The sequence below is a fragment of the Simochromis diagramma genome, unplaced genomic scaffold (assembly GCF_900408965.1).
Source record: "Simochromis diagramma unplaced genomic scaffold, fSimDia1.1 OVJJ01000205.1, whole genome shotgun sequence".
NCBI classification, from domain to species: domain Eukaryota; kingdom Metazoa; phylum Chordata; class Actinopteri; order Cichliformes; family Cichlidae; genus Simochromis; species Simochromis diagramma.
Window position 1 is genome coordinate 582,115 of NW_024386782.1, and position 19,042 is coordinate 601,156.

General features: G+C 36.3%; 2 protein-coding genes across 2 annotated transcripts; both read right to left on the reverse strand.

Annotated features, from left to right (window-relative positions):
* Nucleotides 1–248: 248 nt before the first annotated feature.
* On the reverse strand, nucleotides 249–12,855 carry LOC120723188. Its single transcript, XM_040014543.1, has 7 exons — nucleotides 12,742–12,855; nucleotides 9,865–11,327; nucleotides 5,418–5,717; nucleotides 5,055–5,333; nucleotides 4,212–4,298; nucleotides 1,417–1,460; nucleotides 249–1,213 (listed from the first exon to the last, which is right to left on the reverse strand). Exons 2-7 carry the CDS (start codon nucleotides 9,917–9,919, stop codon nucleotides 980–982), a joined length of 999 nt encoding a protein of 332 aa, XP_039870477.1. The 5' UTR covers nucleotides 9,920–11,327; nucleotides 12,742–12,855; the 3' UTR covers nucleotides 249–979.
* LOC120723222 lies at nucleotides 11,374–17,238 on the reverse strand. The gene is made up of 4 exons (XM_040014572.1): nucleotides 15,567–17,238; nucleotides 13,796–14,095; nucleotides 13,436–13,714; nucleotides 11,374–12,831 (listed from the first exon to the last, which is right to left on the reverse strand). Exons 1-4 carry the CDS (start codon nucleotides 15,622–15,624, stop codon nucleotides 12,704–12,706), a joined length of 765 nt encoding a protein of 254 aa, XP_039870506.1. The 5' UTR covers nucleotides 15,625–17,238; the 3' UTR covers nucleotides 11,374–12,703.
* Nucleotides 17,239–19,042: the final 1,804 nt, after the last annotated feature.

A 19,042-nucleotide genomic window follows, 5' to 3' on the forward strand; every position in this document is an offset into this window, starting at 1 on the left:
TCTGAGTCGTAAAAAAGGAAGAGATCTGATCTTTTGGACATGTCATCTTTATCAAGAAATGTACCGACTGGCAGTAGCATGTACTCATGAGGGTAAATATGGGGAAACTCCATTAGACATGTGACATTTGGTCAGAACAACCAGACAGATTCTTATTATATACACTTATTTAGAATTTAATTTTGAAAATTCCAGTAGAAAAATGTTTAAGATTTTTCTGTATACCTCCAGACTTTATTCTTGTTTTGCTGACTTCCCATGCCTTGCTTTCTTTAATAAATATAAATTACAAAGAAAGTTTTTCTATTGCAGCTGTTCCACAACAAACTTAAGGTGGCTGTTAACTAACAAAGTCTTCCTAATGAGGAATTGATTTAATACATTTCTCCATAAAGTTTAGATCGTGGATTTTGAACAGATCTTACAGTGTTGGCCACATCCAGCCCACTTTGATAAGTGTGCCAAACCAATTCATTTTAGTTTATATAACGCCATGGCAAAACAACTGAAATATATTCGACAGTCCAAAATTTATGCCCTCCTTCACATTTTTAAAAGCTCCCAGTGAGCTGGATTGGAGTCTTATATTTCACACCCCTGGTTTAGATCTATAAAAAGAAAACTTGAACTGTATTAACTTTAAGTATTATTTATAGTCTACAACACATATAAAAAATAACAATAATTATTGATAAAGATTACATGCACTACATTATTCAGGAAAACTTCAAAAAACAAGAAAAAGAAAAAGAGATTCAAGCATATAGCTCTAAAAACAAAATATTGTACTTCACAGTAAGCCATCACCATCTAAAACACAAAGATATTACTACAAAAAAGGATAATGTTTGAAAACATTAAGAAAATATTCAGTTCATTTGTGTTTTAAACAGGTGATAAATGTGATCCAACATGTCCTCTGTGCCAACATTTTAGAAAAAAGAAAAGCAGAGTTCAAGTGTTCATAGTTCATATGTGTTTAGCCTTGTGAATTTATACTGCTGATGTTCTCCAGCTCTGTTTGTTGGGCAGTGACTCTGGGCCTGGTGGCTCTGGTAACCTGAGCATACACCGTCTCTGGCTGTGGAATCTTTTTGGACTTTGTGGATTCTGTTTTAGGGTGAAAGTCCACGAGGGCATAAGTAGATGTTGGGGAAAGACTCGAGGCATCTCCTGGAACATTCTCATTTCGAGTTTGGCCTGGAGGATATTCCTAGAAACAAATCCAAAGTGTTTTGTTAAAAAACAAACAAACTGGGTGGAGCAGTGAAGAAAGAAGATGGAGGTTGATTTTGGGCAGGCGCATAAAACTAGTGTGTTAGCTCATTAAACTATTCTGAATTTGAAGTGAATTTAAAATAAAGCTGAATCAGACATTTTCTTTCTTTTTTCTCTTAAGAAAAAGTGTTCACTTACTTGAGCAGCCTCATACAGTTGATTTTCCTGGTTCCTTCGTTTACCTGCAAGCCAGTCACAGTAAATACAGATTTACTTACAGCACATATCTTCCACCGGAACGTCTAAATTCCTCGCTGGAAATAACATTGACTCCAGATCAGTTCATATTAGCTACAGAGAACTAATACACCCCTGTCCTGTTATCATACAGTGAACTGATCAGTCTGTAAATAAATTAAATAAAATCATCGATCTTTATTGGTCAAAATGAATTTCCATTTTTTTTAAATAACTTTCACCCTTAGAAAATATATTTACTGTTAATGCTTGGTGCTATTCTAGATGCAGCAGTCTTAATGTCATGTATCTCTCCTATAATATTGGTGAAGAGATGAGGTTTAGTGGGTTTTCATGTATTATAATATTACTCATTACTGTAGTCACGAACAACAAACTGGTTAAGGGCCTGTAGTAACTGTGGTCCCTTCTTTTTCCACAGTTATGTCTCGGACATGTTAATAGAAGGCAGCAATTAACAACCAACAATTAATTATTTAAAAATATTTAAACTATTTAATGCTATTTAACCAGGTGGGATTAGCAGTATTTTTTTTTCTTGAGAGAACTGCAGAGGCTGCATCGATAATCACAGATGCAAGACAGCGAAAAAAAGGAGCTGTCTGCAGGGGTGTTTTGTTGTTTGTTTTTTAAAAGAGTAGTTTTAATTAATTACTGGTCAAAACTTGTTTCATGCAGTACTTGTATCCAATCCAATGTTCTGATGATGTGGGTGGAGCTCAGACAGCTCCACAACACACAACTGGAAACCAGGTGGGATACAGATAATGTTATATTCAAAGCCAACACTTTGAACTTAACCCAGTTGGGTTTTAGGGCAAAAGGCACAAAATATTTTCTGCCACATATTTGTCCAAGCAGAGTTTGCTTGAATGCTGCACTTCACAGAGTAATGTGAATGTTTAAATAAACAGCAGCAACAAAAGTGGCAAAGTGGCTTCACATCTAGGAAAAAATACACTAAAAATCAGAGCTTTTAACTGCTCATTCTTTAGCCGGTACCAAATATTTAGGTAACAGGTCGCATTATTAGATTTCAGTTGTGTCTGTTTTTTTGTTGTTTTATGTGTATACGTGTGTTTTTGTGGTGGTTTTTCTCTCAGCCAAATTCAAATTTCTTATCCGAGTGGGATTAAATTCAACCCTACAATTCAGTCCAATTACAGTTTTACCCTCCTGTGAACAGTGTTGGGGAGTAACAGAATACATGTACCGGCGTATCGTATTTAAAATATAAAATATGAGTAACTGCATTCCATTGCAGCTACCGCTTATTAAAATACAGTTACTTTGTTGAAATAAATGGATTACACAGCGGTCTTTTCCCATTTCATATGTTAGGCTATCCCCTCTCTAATCTTGGTAAATCCACACATTGCAGGAAATCCAAACAAAACATGCAATAAGAGGCTCTAATATAAGCGTCCTGTTAATGTTGGTGGTGTCAGTTACATGGTGGACCTGAAGCCAGTAAAACAGAGCCAGCAGTGCACGGGCAGGAATGCATTTCTTACTTGGAAATTTCACTTCACATTTAAAGAAGAACGGGACTGACTCTGTTTGCTATCAGCCAAGCTACTCTCAGCATCAGGTTGTTAATGCTATCCATCAAATCTAACAGTCTGCGGTCTATGAACTAACCTCAGCTAACGCCAGCTAAAAATGTTAGCTCGGTGGTGATTAACCTTCAGCGATAGTAATAAATCACACAGATATAGTACATTCATGTAGTTGCAAAAAGCATGATAATATATCAAGTAATCCAAAGTATTCCGAATACGTTACTCTCATTGAGTAACTTAACAGAATACGTTACAAAATACATTTTTGGCCATGTATTCTGTAATCTATAGTGGAATACATTTTAAAAGTAATCTCCCCAGCACTGCCTGTGAATGTGCATTACTTACCTAACATTTTAAAGCAGTTGTATGTTTTAGTTCAAATGTAGCAGCAACTCAGTGCTTTATTTCTAATTTTATCTCCTCCAGCCTATATTGCCTTACTGAGGGACACCATTTTTTTAGACTCATTTTCGCTGTGAGGATCCACGAAGCTTTGAAGACAATTCATTCACGAAAGTAATCTAGACAGGATAATTTGGATACATAGTTTTTAAACCTTACAGCTGATTTGATCGCTAATCTTTGCTCATTTGTTCATAAGTGTGAAATTGGGGGAAATTTGAGAACCAATGCGTCACCTAATTGAACACTTTTTGAAGAGGTGAGGTTAACTTAAACAGACATTCTGAATGAAAATTACATTTACATTTAAAACGCCTTACAAAGCAGATCCATACTATTGTACCAAATTTGGGCTCGACTTTCTTTGTTTTCATGGAGTATTTTTATGTATATTAAAATGGTAAATGGCCTGTACTTGTATAGTGCCCTAAGGACCCTAAGGCACTTTACACAGCCAGTCATCCACCCATTCCCACACTGGTGATGGGACGCTACATTGTAGCCACAGCCACCCTGGGGCACACTGGCAGAGGCAAGGCTGCCAAACACTGGCGCTGGTGAAGTGTCTTGCCCAAGGACACAACGACCAAGACTATTCAAGCCGGGGCTCGAACCAGCAACCTTCCGATTACAAGGTGAACTCCCAACTCTTGAGCCACGATCGCCCCATTAAGTGCATACTAACATATTATATTAGATTTCAGTGTACTTAAAGTAGCAACAATTCTTATTTGACTGTTTTTGCTGAAAAAACAAATTGCGACTCACATTTTGCGACAATGCAAATGATGACAATGATGAAAATGAAACCACAGAGGCCACTAGCAGCTGCGATTATTATGTTTGCGCTTGAAACTGTAAAGAAAACAAAATATTACATCACAAACAATCTGACGAGAATCTGTCATTTTAAATTTGCAGTTATTTCAGTAATGGCAGAAGCCAGAAGCACAAACACTTTGTGTTAAATCTCAAGGTTTTTGACTACCAATCAAAAATCACCAACCAAAGGTGATTAGATTTAGAAATTTTCATACACTTCTATGACTGTTAATGGAAAGCTGCAAATCCTTTTTAGATCTTCACCTTGGTTAACGGCATGTCTGTGGTGAGAATGACTGGACAGAAACCAGGAATTTACGAACTAGAATGGAACACAGGACACACGGTGAGTGAGAGAGACTGAAACAAGGAACAGAGGGACACTCAGCTGACACTAATCACAGATGAATGAGACAATGGGAGCAAAACTGAACATTTAGCACACAGGAAACGGGACACAGGCTATAAAACAGCAAATGACCAACACTGAGACATGGATTAAGATATACAATACAAAGAAAGGTAAACAAACACAGATTTGGCTGAACTAGACAAAAAAATACATGGGAAGGAAGACAAATCAGGGATAAAGAAACTAGACTGGTGTTTTCTAGTGTTTTGAGAGTTTAATACCTTCTATTTCAACAGAAAAACATGAATAGATCAATATAAAGCGATGAAGTCTTTAAAGATCAAAAATTAGTTTTACTTCTTTGTTCTGCTGCATAAACTCTTTAAATGGTTATGATTTAAATCAGTCATTCATGTCTTTACGGCCTTTAAACTTACCTGTCCTTGTCTCACAGTAAGGTTTAGTCTTACTGTCTGTCCAGCTGACGTTATTGCTGTGATTACAGATGATGAAGTCTCCATGCAGGTAAACAATTAAAGACGAATAATAATCTGGGGTTTTCAAACTGTTTTCTTCCACCTGAGAGCAGTTTTGGGCATCACATGTGAAAATGCTGCTGATTTGAGAATTCACTGTGCTGCAGGTCACAATGAGGCTACAGGAGTCTGAACTGCCAGACACAGAGTCCACTTTCAGGTCAACTGGAGAAACTGGATCTGAAGAGTAACAGGCATAAAGAGATTTAAAACAGGTCTATGTTGTATCACCATTTCAAAAAGATAATGAAAACAGAAACCTACCTTGGACTATGATCTTGTATTCAGCTACCTTTTGGTCTTCATTGCTAACCATGAATGCAGTATAATCTCCACTGTCATTGTGTTGCACATTCTTTAATAACAAAGAGTAATTTTGCCTGAAGAGCTCAGCCCTTCCTTCATATTTGTCAAACACAACTGGATCATTATTAAAACCACATTTAGCTACATTGTTAGTTTCATTAACTTTCCAGATCAAATCAGTTTTTTTGTCTAGTACAACAGATTTCCCTACATCCAGGTGTGAGTCCTTTCCACGGAGGAGAAACACATGTCGGCGCCCTAAAAGAAAAACAACAAACCTGATGTCAGAATCATCTTATTAACATGCAACTGGAACTCCTTAAATTAAATACAGTAGATATTTTTTCAGAATTTTTTTCTTAACTATTTTTATTATTGTTTAGTCAACATAGTTACATCATCTATTTATATTTATATGTTTATAATTAAAATTTTATTCAGCTGTAACAAAACACCCTTACATCAAAGATCTCTCATATTAATATAGATTTGTGTGTAACTGCCAAAATGTTTGATTGTGGTTTTTCCTACTCCCTTCCCCAACCTGACTTGCGATCACATGTAGCACATGCTATGCCAAACATCGTCCTTCAGTCACTGGTTGTCTAGGTTTCCAACATTTGCAACAATAAAATGTGTATTTTCTCGTGAAAATCCTATTAGAAATTATGGCTTCCACCCAACTTTAGATGGTGCACCTCTAATATCTAGAGTTGTCAACATTTATGAAACTAACCAAAATAACCAGATACTTTTTTGTCTCAGGAAGCTTCTCTGCTTCCCTCCATGAGAGGAAGAGGGAAGCTGCAACCCTCAAACCTGTACAGAATATGTCCAGCCAAACCAAAAATCACCAATGAAGGAATCAACCATTAAAAATGAAATGAAGACTGAGATAAAGTTATAAAACATTTTAAATCCTTACTCTTAGCCTTTCAGACCCTAAGTGTCTGCTTGAACATCAAACAGTATTTCTTGAAACGATCTTTTATCTTATCTTTTTAAAAAATTATTATTTATCATTTGCATTTACAAAAATGAACTAACGAGCACCGGGGACTTTTTTTTTCATTAAACTGGAAGTTTATCTGACAGTGCTGTGACTAAATTTAAAGAGGTGATTCAACTGTTATTTCCTTCAACAGACAAAAGCCCCACAGCTACTGAGCTGCTGATTTTCTTACATTTATCATTTCCTTATTTTGTTTCAGTTCTTGCTGACATCCACAAATGTGTGCATTTTGGGCTTTTTTTTTGTAAGATACAACAAATACCTATAATAGATTAAATAAAGATTAATGAAACTGAAATATTAGTAGAATTGCAAAATCTATCAATCATGTTCCTTAAGAAAAACAAAAAAGGCTGTGTTCATTCAGTTCACTCTTCTTTCACACTTTGATTCCAAACTTTGATCGTTTTGCTTTCTCTCCACATGTCAAAGTAACGTTGGCCATATATATAGTGTCCATCAATTGTTTGTGTGTGTTCTTCTAACTCTGTTTTTTTAAGTTGAATGTTCATCTAAAACATACTTCACTCTCAAAGCATAAATGTTTGTACTCAGAAAGAGGAGGTAATAAAAATATTTTTCTCGGTAGAATAATTTTAGCATCCATTTAGTTAGTGGCTGCTGAGAGAATTAAATTAGAAAGTGAAGACACTGGTGTTTATTTTTAGTTGGAGCTGAAGACATTGGAGTTTATCTCACAGCTATCAGGGTCTCATATGTGCTTCTTCATCTACTTGCAGTCTCAAAGCTGTGACCACACACTTAACCACCTCTCAGTTGTAATATCAGCATTATATATTATTATGCACCATTTCACATTTAACTTTGATCAGTAATCATGCTGTTTCTGTTGATTTCACTTTGTTGTAAGGAGTCATTCAGCATATGTGATCACCCATTTTATGACATACTGCTATATACTGTTGCTTCATACAGAAATAGTATTTTATCTGTTAGTCTTTGTCACAGTAAAACTAACTATAAGAGGAAGTTCAGTCAAGCTTGTACACAGATGACCAAAGAGAAACCCACAGTCTGTCTGCCTGATGTTTGCATTTGTGCTTGTAGCAGTTTGTAAAGCATTGTTGCAGGAGTGCAGTACAAAAACGTGGTACTCATGTAGCCGAGTTAATATTGTAGATGATTCTACTTGCCATGATTACCATAATTTCACAGCAACGAAGCTGCAGAAATGCATTGGTCTAATGTTTCCTTTTTTCAGAGGAAGTAAATAAATACAACTATCAATGTGAAGTTAAGTTCATCAGAGCATATCTGAGAGTACATGACCACTGGAAATTATAGAAACATTAAAGAGAAGACTTGCAAATGGTTTTAAAGCTCTGGGCCACCCCTGCTCCTGCCCTGCCTTTCTCCCCTGACTGCTCTTCCTGGGTCCCCTGTGCTGTCAGTTCTCACAGGTCTGGTGCTCCAGTTTCCTGCTAACTGTCCTCTTTTTGGCTTCCAGTTAAAAAAAGAAAAAGCTTTGTGCCATGATGTCAGATTGTGGTAATCATGACACAGAATTGTATTGTCTTTTAACTTCTGGCTTTGAAATATATATTAAAAATATATGTTTAATGAAATGTATATTTGAATCAAGTAAAAATATATACATTTGGTAGATTACGACACAGAGGTCTCTACACTGGCCCCTTTCTCCCTGCTCTCAAGCCTAGTAATTTCTTCTGAACTCAGCTGGGTACGGAGACTACAGTAGTTCCAAAGAAGTGGAACAAGCGGGCATTAGCCAGTTATAATGGGGAAGTATAAACAGAAAAGAGTGACGTGACCCTGACCTGGCACTCATGGAAATTTCCCTCTTACAGTCTTTTGTTCTTCAAAATCGTAATGAAAACATTGCATTTAAAAATAAACCTGTTGAACAGGGGTTCAGCCAAATGATGTCCAAATTATTCTAAAATGATTATATAATATGTGGCTTATTCTAGTTCTAGCTCACAATTGCATATGGATAACACAAAGTTGCGGGTGGAAACACAGACAGAGGGAGAGAAGTGATACTGACAAGAGGAAAGAGGAGGAAACCAACTTAAATAGATAGATGTCAGCAACTGACGTGTGTGTGTGTGTGTGTGTGTGTGTGTGTGTGTGTGTGTGTTTGTTTGTGTGTGTTTGTTTGTGTGTGTGTTGTGTGTTTGTGTGGGTGTGTGGTGTTTGTGGGTGTGTGGTTTTGTGTGTGTTGTGTGTGGTGTGTGTTTGTGTGTGTGTGTTGTGTGGGTGTGTGCGTGTTTGTGTGGGTGTGTGTGTTTGTGTGTGTGTGTGTGTTTGTGTGTGTGTGTGTGTGTGTGTGTGTGTTGTGTTTGTGTGTGTGTGTGTGTGTGGTGTGGTGTTTGTGTGTGTGTGTGTGTTTGTGTGTGTTTGTGTGTGTGTGTGTGTTTGTGTGGGTGTGTGTGTGTGTGTGTTTGTGTGTGTGTGTTTGTGTGTGTGTGCGCATTCCTCTGTGTGTGTGTGTGTGTGTGTGCGTGTTTGTGTGTGTGTGTGTGTGTTTGTGTGTGTGTTTGTGTGTGTGTGTGTGTGTGTGTGTGTGTGTGTGTGTGTGTGTGTGTTTGTGTGTGTGTTTGTGTGTGTGTGTGTGTTTGTGTGGGTGTGTGTGTGTGTGTGTGTTTGTGTGGGTGGGTGTGTTTGTGTGTGTGTGTGTGTGTGTGTGTTTGTGTGTGTGCGCATTCCTCTGTGTGTGTGTGTGTGTGTGTGTGTGTGTGTGTGTGTGTGTGTGTGTGTGTTTAATATCAGACACTTTTTGTGAATTTGTGTTCTACTGGTTTTGAGTGGAGTACAGTACTTCAGCGTTTATCAAAAAAAACATTAAGGGAATTCTGTTTATTTGCACTACATGGTTTGTTGAGTTACTGAAGAAGAAGTGGACTGATCCCTACCAAGACTAGCCTGGGACATGGAACGTCACCTCTCTGGTGAAAAAGGGGCCGGATAAAACTAAATTTTAATTCAACTTCAGCCAAATTGATTTGGGAAAAGAATGTAAAAATAACACAAAGAAATCGAGCAGATAGTCAGCACTTACCAGCCCCATGTTACCATTATTCATAGTTCAGAAACATCGATGTTGAAAATCAGTCTGATTTTTCATTTGTTAATATGTCAAAAGCATACTTATTGCAATGTAATTATTGTAATTTCAATACCGATTTTCTTGCCTGGTATTCATTTTTCACTGTATTTATTTGACTTTCTTCCTCCCTGACAATTATTTATTATATGTCATTTGTTGTTTGCCTTTTACAAACAATTTAGTGCTATAGTACAAAACCAGATTCCAAAAAGCAAAGGAGACGAATCACTTTGACATATTAGTGTACAAAATAATACTAATAAAAATATAATATTAATCAGAGTGTAAAAATAAGTGTTTACCTTGTATTTCAAATGAAAGCAGCAAAAGAACTCCCCAAAATAAAATACGTGCCATCTTCACACCTTCTGTGAAAATCAGGAAGTGCAAACTTCCTCATTCAAGATTTTCAGCAGTGATGCACACAGCCTGTGTGGGTTGTCCCAAGACTAAAACCTCTATGTGACGACAGTGACATAAATACAAAGAATGACTCTCCTCTCTTCTGAGCTTTCTCTTTCATTGTCACTTTTTTGTTTTTTACATTGTATTCCTACTGTATAAATCTTTTACAGTAAAAGATTATAAATAAATGAAATGTTTCTACGTACCAAAATGTTCAACCTAATATTGGAAATGTTGAGTTTGATTCAGATCAGCAGTAGTCTGCTTCACTTACACAGTTTCATATTTGTTAAATTAAGATATAGACTAAGCTGAAATTTGCTCCAGAAAGACTCAATCCCCATAGGTATGATAAGAAATTTTAACAGTATTAGGATCACTTAAAGCAAAAACTTGAAATTGTGTGGATTATGGGGGGGAAAAGAAAAAACATGATAAATTTCCAAGACAAAAATGTGCCAGACAGGCTGGTCTGAGCACTTCATAAACTGATGATCTACTAAGATTTTTCTACACACTTTGAGAAGTTTGATTAGACTGGTTAGTTAAATAACCATCCTTTACGACCAAGATATGCAAAAGCACATGTCTGAACACACAACACATCAAAACTTGAAGCAGATGGCTTACAGCTGCAGACCACACTGTTTGCCCTTCCTGTCAGCTAAGAACAGGAAACAGAGGCTATAGTTTGCATGTGTTCACCAAAAAAAGATTAAAAATGATTCTAAGAACTGAGACAAAAGGGTCCAACACAGAAATGTCCAAGGTGTATTTAATAAATTGTGGTACTGTGGTGACAGGATAATTTCTTTAGTGCATGTAACCATGTAAGTTTTAAAAGGTTTTTTTTTCACAGACTGTACATGAAATTCACCTTAGTCCACTGTCATTACCTGATAAATGATACAAGAGTGTACTTACAGTACTTTTACTTTGAAGTTAAAATATACTGTTGTTGATTTGAGTATAAATAATAATACATTTGTTAGAACTGTAACCTTTTCAATAACAGTTGTTAGTGATAACTTAAAAAGTATTATTAGGTTTACACATGTCATTTCAATGCTACTACATAGGCTGCATTTTCCTGTCCTCCTCCTTTCTTGCTGTCTAATGTGTATTCTTGTCCATCAACATCCCAGTGTTTATGACAAATCTATAAATATTTTATAGATATTGAACAAAGAATGTACAGTTTAAAAAAAACAAAGACCTCCCCCCCCAAAAGAACAAAACAAGGCAAACAAAACCCAAATAAAAAAAAACCACAATACATTTTGTTTTGTTTGAACTCATCCATCATCCTTTAGGGCACTCCTGAGAGAATCTGATTACAGTATTTGTCCGGTGTGATTTTCTAGAAAAAAATCCAAAATATCATGTTAGATAAATATTATTGTCAAAATAATTTTATCATATATTGTACAATTATGCAAGAATTTTGTGGGCTCCTTTAGGTGGAATAGAATGAATACGAATTCTTGTAGTGGAAGTTACATAAAGTACAAATCAGCAGATGCTTCCGGGTAAGTGAGAAACTTAGTGAGTTACTGAGTGGCTGTATCTTATTATTAATATAGTTTACTTTATAAATAAAATCCATTGTGAACTACACATTACTGCCTACAGACACAACAGTGTTGTGTCTGTAGGCTTCCGTCAATCTTATATTTTAATTCACAGTTCTTTTCTAGCTGAACACCCTTCTTATCTGTGAACTGTCATATGACTTACAAACACTTAGTTTGTCTGTCACTCCTCTAGCTTGCTCCTCTACAAATAGTTTTTTCAGAATTTAGTAGAACAGAGTTCTCCTGTTTTGGGCATTGGTCCTGGAATAACCTTCAAAATGTAACAAAGATTTCTGCAATGGAATAATACAGTTACTTCTCTTAAAGTGGAGATGAAAAACTACATGTATAGAGTCTGTATAAAAAAATGAAGTGTTTAAAATTTTTAACGCCATCTTCTGTCAGTACAGAACATTACAGTACAGCATCAGGTTGGTTGGTTGGTTGCGGTCAATAGACTTACATTATTATATGTTACCTTACTAATAACACAACCAATAACTCAGGGCAACATAACAAGACTAAAAATAGAAATCAGTTTAAAGAGGACATTTCTGTACTGCCCCGTGGTGCAACTATAACTTCTGTGTTAACAAATCAAGGATATATTGCTTCTTGATGCATGCTCAATCATCCAGGTAAGGAAAGTCTGCAATAAGTGGGCAGTCTCGTGAGAAACTGAAGACATTACTTGGATGAATGACAAAACATTTCTCCCACATCCAGATGAACAGAATCACCTTTTTGGGAAGGATATACTGCCCATTTTCACTCTTTGTCTCTTTACCAGTAAATACACTGACACGGGAAAACTTGGTGTAAACTAGCATTTATACATGTAGTCTTTCATGCCCACTTAAAGATGATCTTTGCATTATTTTCCTTGTTATTTTAATTCTTTTTTGATTTTTTCGCAGAATTTTTCTATTTGCTTGTGTTTACTGAAGTTGCACTGCATTTGACTTTCTGGGCCACCACTGTTTCAAGTGACAATTGAATCTGTAAAACCTTATACCAAACAAATTTATACTGCTTTAACAAAACATAATTTCAGCTGCACTATAAACATTCTTATGGCATTGCAGAATCATACAAGGAATGCTTTTGTGCATGAAGTGTATGCTTTAATACAATGCTAGATTTCTGTGTATTTAGTGTAGATTCACTGTTGTTGCTGCTTAAAAACAGACTGGGACTTACATTTTGTGACAATGCAAAGGGCAATGAAGACAGACAAGAGAAAGAGATCAACTGAAGTTGAAATCTGAATTAGGGTGGCTCTACTGTGAACTGTAAAGAAACCAAAACATTGGGTTAGAAACGGTTAGAAACATTGCAATAACTGTACAATTATTTGTTAGGGTAGACTTTGCTCTAAAAGCCCAAGCACTCAACTTTTGCAAATGTTGGTTTAAAACCTTTTGAGCTCTGTTAGAGCTTTTCAGTGGCTATTTCAGTGATTGTGATTTTTTTCTAATAACAACTAATAAACAACATATCTACTGCCTGTGCCAATTTACTACAACAAATTAGTGTCACAAACATTTGCATACACAAAATGGTATGTTTGCTTCTTCAGAGTGAGGGTAGACCATAATGGTAAATGCATGGTATTCAGGATCAGAACAGGATGTGAAAACTTTTACAAATTCTTGAAAAATCGGTGGGTTATGGCTCGTGTAAAGGAAACACTATTTTAACTACACTAGAATTCTTCACCAAACCAAACACGGGAGGTTTTGAGAATTTAACAGAAACCTTTTGTTTCACCTGGAAACAGACAAAATCCTTAGGATAAATAAAATGCTTTTAGGTTTACAATTCTTTGTTCACTGAGCTGAATAATATATTAAAGTGGATTTATCATTCATATCATCATTGCTCTTATACTTACCTGTATTTGCCTTGCAGTCAAACTTGATCTTATTGTATTCCCAGCTAACTTGGTTGCTGTGATTACACAGGATAAAGTCTTGCTGCAGGTAGACAATGAGAGAGGATGAATAGTTTGTGGGTTTAAATGTCCTTTCTTTGACCTGAGAGCAGTTTTTGTCATCACATCTAAAAGAATGGTGGATGGATGAATCCACTGTGCTGCAGGTCACAGCAAGGACACAGGACACTGAGCTGCCAGACACAGAGTCCACTGTCAGGTTAACTGGAGACACTGGATCTGAAGAGGAACAGGCATGAAGAGATTTAAAACAGGTCTATGCCTGACCAATATTTCAAAAAGATTAAAAAAGAAACCTACCTTGGATTATGACCTTGTATTCAGCTACCTTTTGGTCTTTATTGCTAACCATGAGTGCAGTATAATCTCCACTGTCATTGTGTTGTACATTCTTCACTAGCAAAGAGTCATTTTGTCCAAACAACACAGCCCTTCCTTCATAATTGTCAAACACGACTGGATCATTATTAAAAGCACATTTAGCTACATTGTTAGTTTTATTAAATTTCCAGAAAAAATCTGTTTTTTTGTCTAGTACAACAGATCTCCCTATATCCAGATGTAAGTCCTTTCCATGCCGCACAAACACATATTGGAACTCTAAAAGAACAGAAATATTTAAAAAAAAAAAACAGAATTAAAAAAAGAACAACAACACAAATATCAGAATTATGTGCATGAAGCTACATATGGTCAAATGTAATTTAATGACAGAAGGTGATGTCAACTTAAGATCACTAAAATAATGTGAAATAGCATTTAATTCTCCTAAAACTATATCAGATTCACTTCTCTATATTCTCCTGCCCAATCTGAGAAGTGAAACGTGGAAAATGCCTCCAGTCAGTTGAGGTGGTGCCAAGCAAATTATATGGGCTTAATAGATAGAAAACCTGTTCCCACTAAAAGGGATGGTTTCACTTTCACACTATTATACAGAGATGTGCTTAAATGTATTAAACTTCACAAAACATGACTATCCAGAGTTCTGAGCAGCAGGGAAAGATTTAGTCTGTTTGCTATTACCGTAGTTATTTAATGTTACTTCCACAACTGTTCTGTCACATTGTCTCTCCAAAACCTTCAGTTGTGTTTTTGGGGAACTTCCTCATTATTTTAAATCAAACTTGTCCTGACATTTGGGATAGAAACAAAATATTTAAAATATTCCCAATTTTTATCTGATCACTTTTAAATAGTATTTAAATGTATAATAATGAACTATACAACACTGTGAGGAAAACAAATCTGTACGCGTCCATCTAAAAATACTGAAACTAAATTTAAGGAAGTGATCCCTCTTCTTTTATTTTCGTCTGCGTCATGTACCAACATAATACAGAGCAACTACCTAAACGTCACTCTCTGTCATTTATCTCACTAACAGCACAACAACCTCACTGCATATGATGATGTGTACTGCAGATCCTCTGAAATGAGGATGAGACAAGGAAAATACAACTAAATTGAAGGCAAGCAAGTAACTTAATACTGGAACATCACAGGAACACTGACTTAACATACACACGGAACACAGAAAAGCAGGAAAACTGGGAATTAACTATAAGCAATAAGTGTTCTTGGGGAGACATGAACAAATTATGTCTTTTATGATTAAAACATTATGAAAGAAAAAAACACAACCTAAACAGAAATTAGCTTTATAATGCTGGGAAACAAAACATAAAATACATCTAGAAAACAAAACTCTTGACATATAATACAAAATTAAATTAAAATGTTGAACTTAAAACAAACGCACCCAGGACTGTGACAAAACCACTTTTGTAACGGTTAGCCCAAACTTCCTAGTAGCTTACAGCGCTCCGGAATTTTTTTTCAGAAATGCTCTCTCTCCATTTGATGTATTATGATGTGCCTGTCAGCTTATATAAAACATGTCAATACCTGTTTATTATTTATTTATATTACATTTACTTGACTTTCTTCCTCTCATTCCCTAATGACTTTATTTGCTGTACAAATTTTACAATATTCATTAGTGCTGAGGTAACACCTAGGTTTAAAGATAAATTGAGTTCATCCAGTATGTATAAAAGTTGGTTCTTACCATTTACTTCACATGAACACAGCCATAAAAAAGCGCTAAAAAACACAATCCGCTCCATCTTGACACAGCTTCACAGCTTTGGTTTGAGAAAGCAGAAACACTACCTGCACACGTGACAGTTTGATTCCAGTCAACTGAGTCATTTGCCAGAATGTACTTGTTAAGTTCCTTTTCTAATACCCTATTCTCACATCCGTCACTCGCATCTCTGGTGAAAGGGACTGAGAGGAATCAAGTACGTGCAATTTCGGAAATTACAAAGCAGGTTTGTGTGTTGATGTGGAGAACGGTCGGATCGAGAGAGACTGAAGTTCGGTTCACCTCTCATTACATCTGAGAGAGGGTGAAAAGGCTTCAAGTGCTAAATCACTCTTTTCTTTGTGTTTTTGGTAGTTGTAACTTTATTCTTTATAATATATAATTGGACATAAAATTGGAAATCAGCTCACAGTTGGAAATTCCAGCAGAGACACCAGAGGGATTGATGGCTGCCCAGAAGGTGGACTTACAAAGTGTACTTGGATTCAGCTCCATCTCTGCTCATCATCAGCATTGCCATATAGTCTTATAATTCTGAGAAGGATTTGGACTTCCATGGTTTTCTTTAGTGGATTGCAGCTCACTTTGAGAAGATTTGGGGTCCCTTTGTATTTCAGGAGGACAAGAGTTGGCTACTAAACATAAAAGTGATGTTAAATCACCAACATACGCTCGTCTTCACAAAGCAGGAGTAAGCAGCCACAATGCACAGCTCACTAATTGCAGAGAAGAGTCAGCTACACAAAAAAAGGCCACACCTACTGTAAGGCAGGAAGCAGACATACAGGGTCAAAATCACAGGAACACAGTCATATATGGAATAATGAAGACAGAATCATATTTACACCCAAAAAAATGTATCATTTTAACATCAACATTGCTCTATACTCGACTCAAAATCACCCAGTTACCTTCTGACATGTGTTTTTAGGTTTTACATATAGGTGTTGGCAGTAAAACTGGTATATATTATTATAAATCATAAGCTCTCCCCAATGACAATAAACTCATTAGCTGAAATAGTGAAGCAGTGCTATCAGACACTGTTAGCTGTTACCTGTAACAAAGTAATTTGTTCTTACATTGGCAGTAATAACACGGTGTCAAGCATGGCTCCGCTTTCCTGATCTAATTAACTCAGAACATAAAATATGAAACAGAGTTTTCACAAAACAAATGTACTTTCTATGAATGCAACATTAGTCCGCTTATAATCCCTCAGATTTATGTTCTGCAACTACATCATCAGACTCAGCTCTTGATTATAGAGGCAGGGGGGACTGCTAAGCATTCTGATTGGTTAGTGGTTAATCGGAACTATTGGTCCCAGTGTAAATAATGATCAACCCATGCAGGTAATACAAGAGATGATAAGATGGAGTTTTTAAGAACTATGAATGCATAAAGGCATAATAGACATGCTGGTCCAGTGTATCCATTTCACACTTTGTCTCTCCAAAGAATGACATGACATGGACACACATGCAGAACTTCCTGAGCGAACAGGAAAGGGAAATGGATTTTGAAATGAGGAGTGGAATCGCCATTTTAAAAAGCATTTAGAAAATCACTTTATTAAATTGGAATTCAAAAAAAGTTTTTGAAATGAAGTTTTTAAAAAGCATTTTGAAAATCAGTTTATTAAACTGGAATTCAAAAAATGAATTCACAAATGCAGAATTCATTCTACAATTCATTATTTAAGCACAGAATTCTTTATTTCGATGCGTGTGACTCTTGTGGTCCTCCATAGAAACGTAAGGTCTGTAATCAGAAACACCCCACAATCTTATATATCCACACCAAGCAGAGGGAAAGTGTTTCGGTGCAAACTAAAGGAAAAGAAGAACCACCAGATGAAGGTCCTTCGTGTGCTGTTCAAAGCAGTGGTGTTACTGGGGTCGGTGAGCAAAATAGTGCTCTGTTCATAATACCAGTTAGAATGAAGTCCGAGAAAGGCAATCAGTCACTGATAACCTATGCTTTTCTGGATCCTGGGAGTTCAGCTTCATTTTGTACTGAAGGGCTCATGAATAAGCTGAATCTTTCAAGAAGGAAAACTGGGATTCTTTTGCATATAATGGGTCAGGAGAAAATGGTCAGTAGTTTTGTTGTTTCAGATTTGGAAGTAGCTGGCTTGGATTTGGATCACTACTGTGAGTTGCCTGACTTATTTACACAGAAAAGCATGCTCCAGCACCCCCTGCGACCCTGAAAAGGATAAGCAGATGGATGTTTCAAATTTTACAATGACCCTGATGAAGGCCGCAAGCCGAAACGTATTGGTCACTCCTTTATTTGTCACTGCAATGTTACACGTACATGTTACATGCAGGTCCTTTGCCACATGACTTCCCCTCTCTCTGTATAGAGAGGACAAATGTATGGTTGGGATGAGCAGAGTAGTTTTTATATTAAATTTAAGGAAAGATTGTTGAAGTTTGATCCTGTAGCCTGAATCAAATCTACTGAGCGATAACTTCTGTGTTTATGCCTGTCTAGTCTGTACTATTATGAATATGAGTGAGACTTTCTGCTCCCAAGCACCAAAGCTGCTGTGAAACTGTGGTCAGCTCAGACCTAAACTATAACACCTTAATTTAGTAAGACCTGTCAAACATTCAGACTGAGCTGAAGATGCAAGAGGTGTTAAAACTTTAGATCTATGAAAAAGGAAGTGGTTATCAATGCATGAACAGGTAACTACACAAAGGGTGTAGCCAGTTTTTTGTTTGTTTTTTGTTAAACTACGTAACGCTGATTTGTGAATAATTCAAGGATAGAAAAGGCACCTAATTTGAGGGATGAATCATATCAGACAACATACACAGCAGAAACAGTCATTTGTGCATGTGAAGGCATCTGCTCAAATACATGTTTAAAGCAACCTTCAATCTTCATTAAAGAGGTGGAGGAGTAAGGATGTGGATGTGCAAGTAGAAGACAACAGATAAGGAAGATTTAGAGCAGTGCAGAGGGTAGAGGGTATGCAAAGAGTACAAACCAATTCTTCTCCCATTGCAATACAAAGTTGGTTACTATATGTACCAACAGAATTAGTGATTTCCAACATTATATTGCTCCTTTAGTATACTATCAAGTACACGCCAATGCTATTGTTTGGCCTGTTGATGCAAACTGATGTACTTAATTGTATTACTAGTCAACATGACAACTTTATGTATAACTGTGGCCAGAAGTACATACACACACACACAGGGGCATGAATGTTACGGTAATTTGGGGTAACCAAAAGATGTGCATCCAATTCTGTCACTAAAGATTTATGCTATATATTCATTCAAAGAAAATGTTAATTACAATCCAACTTTGGTGGATATAATTTGACATGAAATTGAAATGACAGGTATCAGGATATGGTGTATGAGGACACAAGATGCAGAGGCTGTTGGAGGTTTAACAAAAGGCATGCTCTA

Excerpts from the sequence above, each read along its gene's own strand:
- LOC120723188 (XM_040014543.1), bottom strand. The coding sequence starts at position 9,919 with ATGGCACGTATTTTATTTTGGGGAGTTCTTTTGCTGCTTTCATTTGAA. Across the intron at positions 5,334-5,417 it reads ATACAAGATCATAGTCCAAG|ATCCAGTTTCTCCAGTTGAC; the intron begins GTAGGTTTCTGT and ends GTTACTCTTCAG. Across the intron at positions 1,461-4,211 it reads CATTTGCATTGTCGCAAAAT|GTAAACGAAGGAACCAGGAA; the intron begins GTGAGTCGCAAT and ends ACTGGCTTGCAG.
- LOC120723222 (XM_040014572.1), bottom strand. The coding sequence starts at position 15,624 with ATGGAGCGGATTGTGTTTTTTAGCGCTTTTTTATGGCTGTGTTCATGT. Across the intron at positions 14,096-15,566 it reads GTGTTCATGTGAAGTAAATG|AGTTCCAATATGTGTTTGTG; the intron begins GTAAGAACCAAC and ends CTGTTCTTTTAG. Across the intron at positions 13,715-13,795 it reads ATACAAGGTCATAATCCAAG|ATCCAGTGTCTCCAGTTAAC; the intron begins GTAGGTTTCTTT and ends GTTCCTCTTCAG.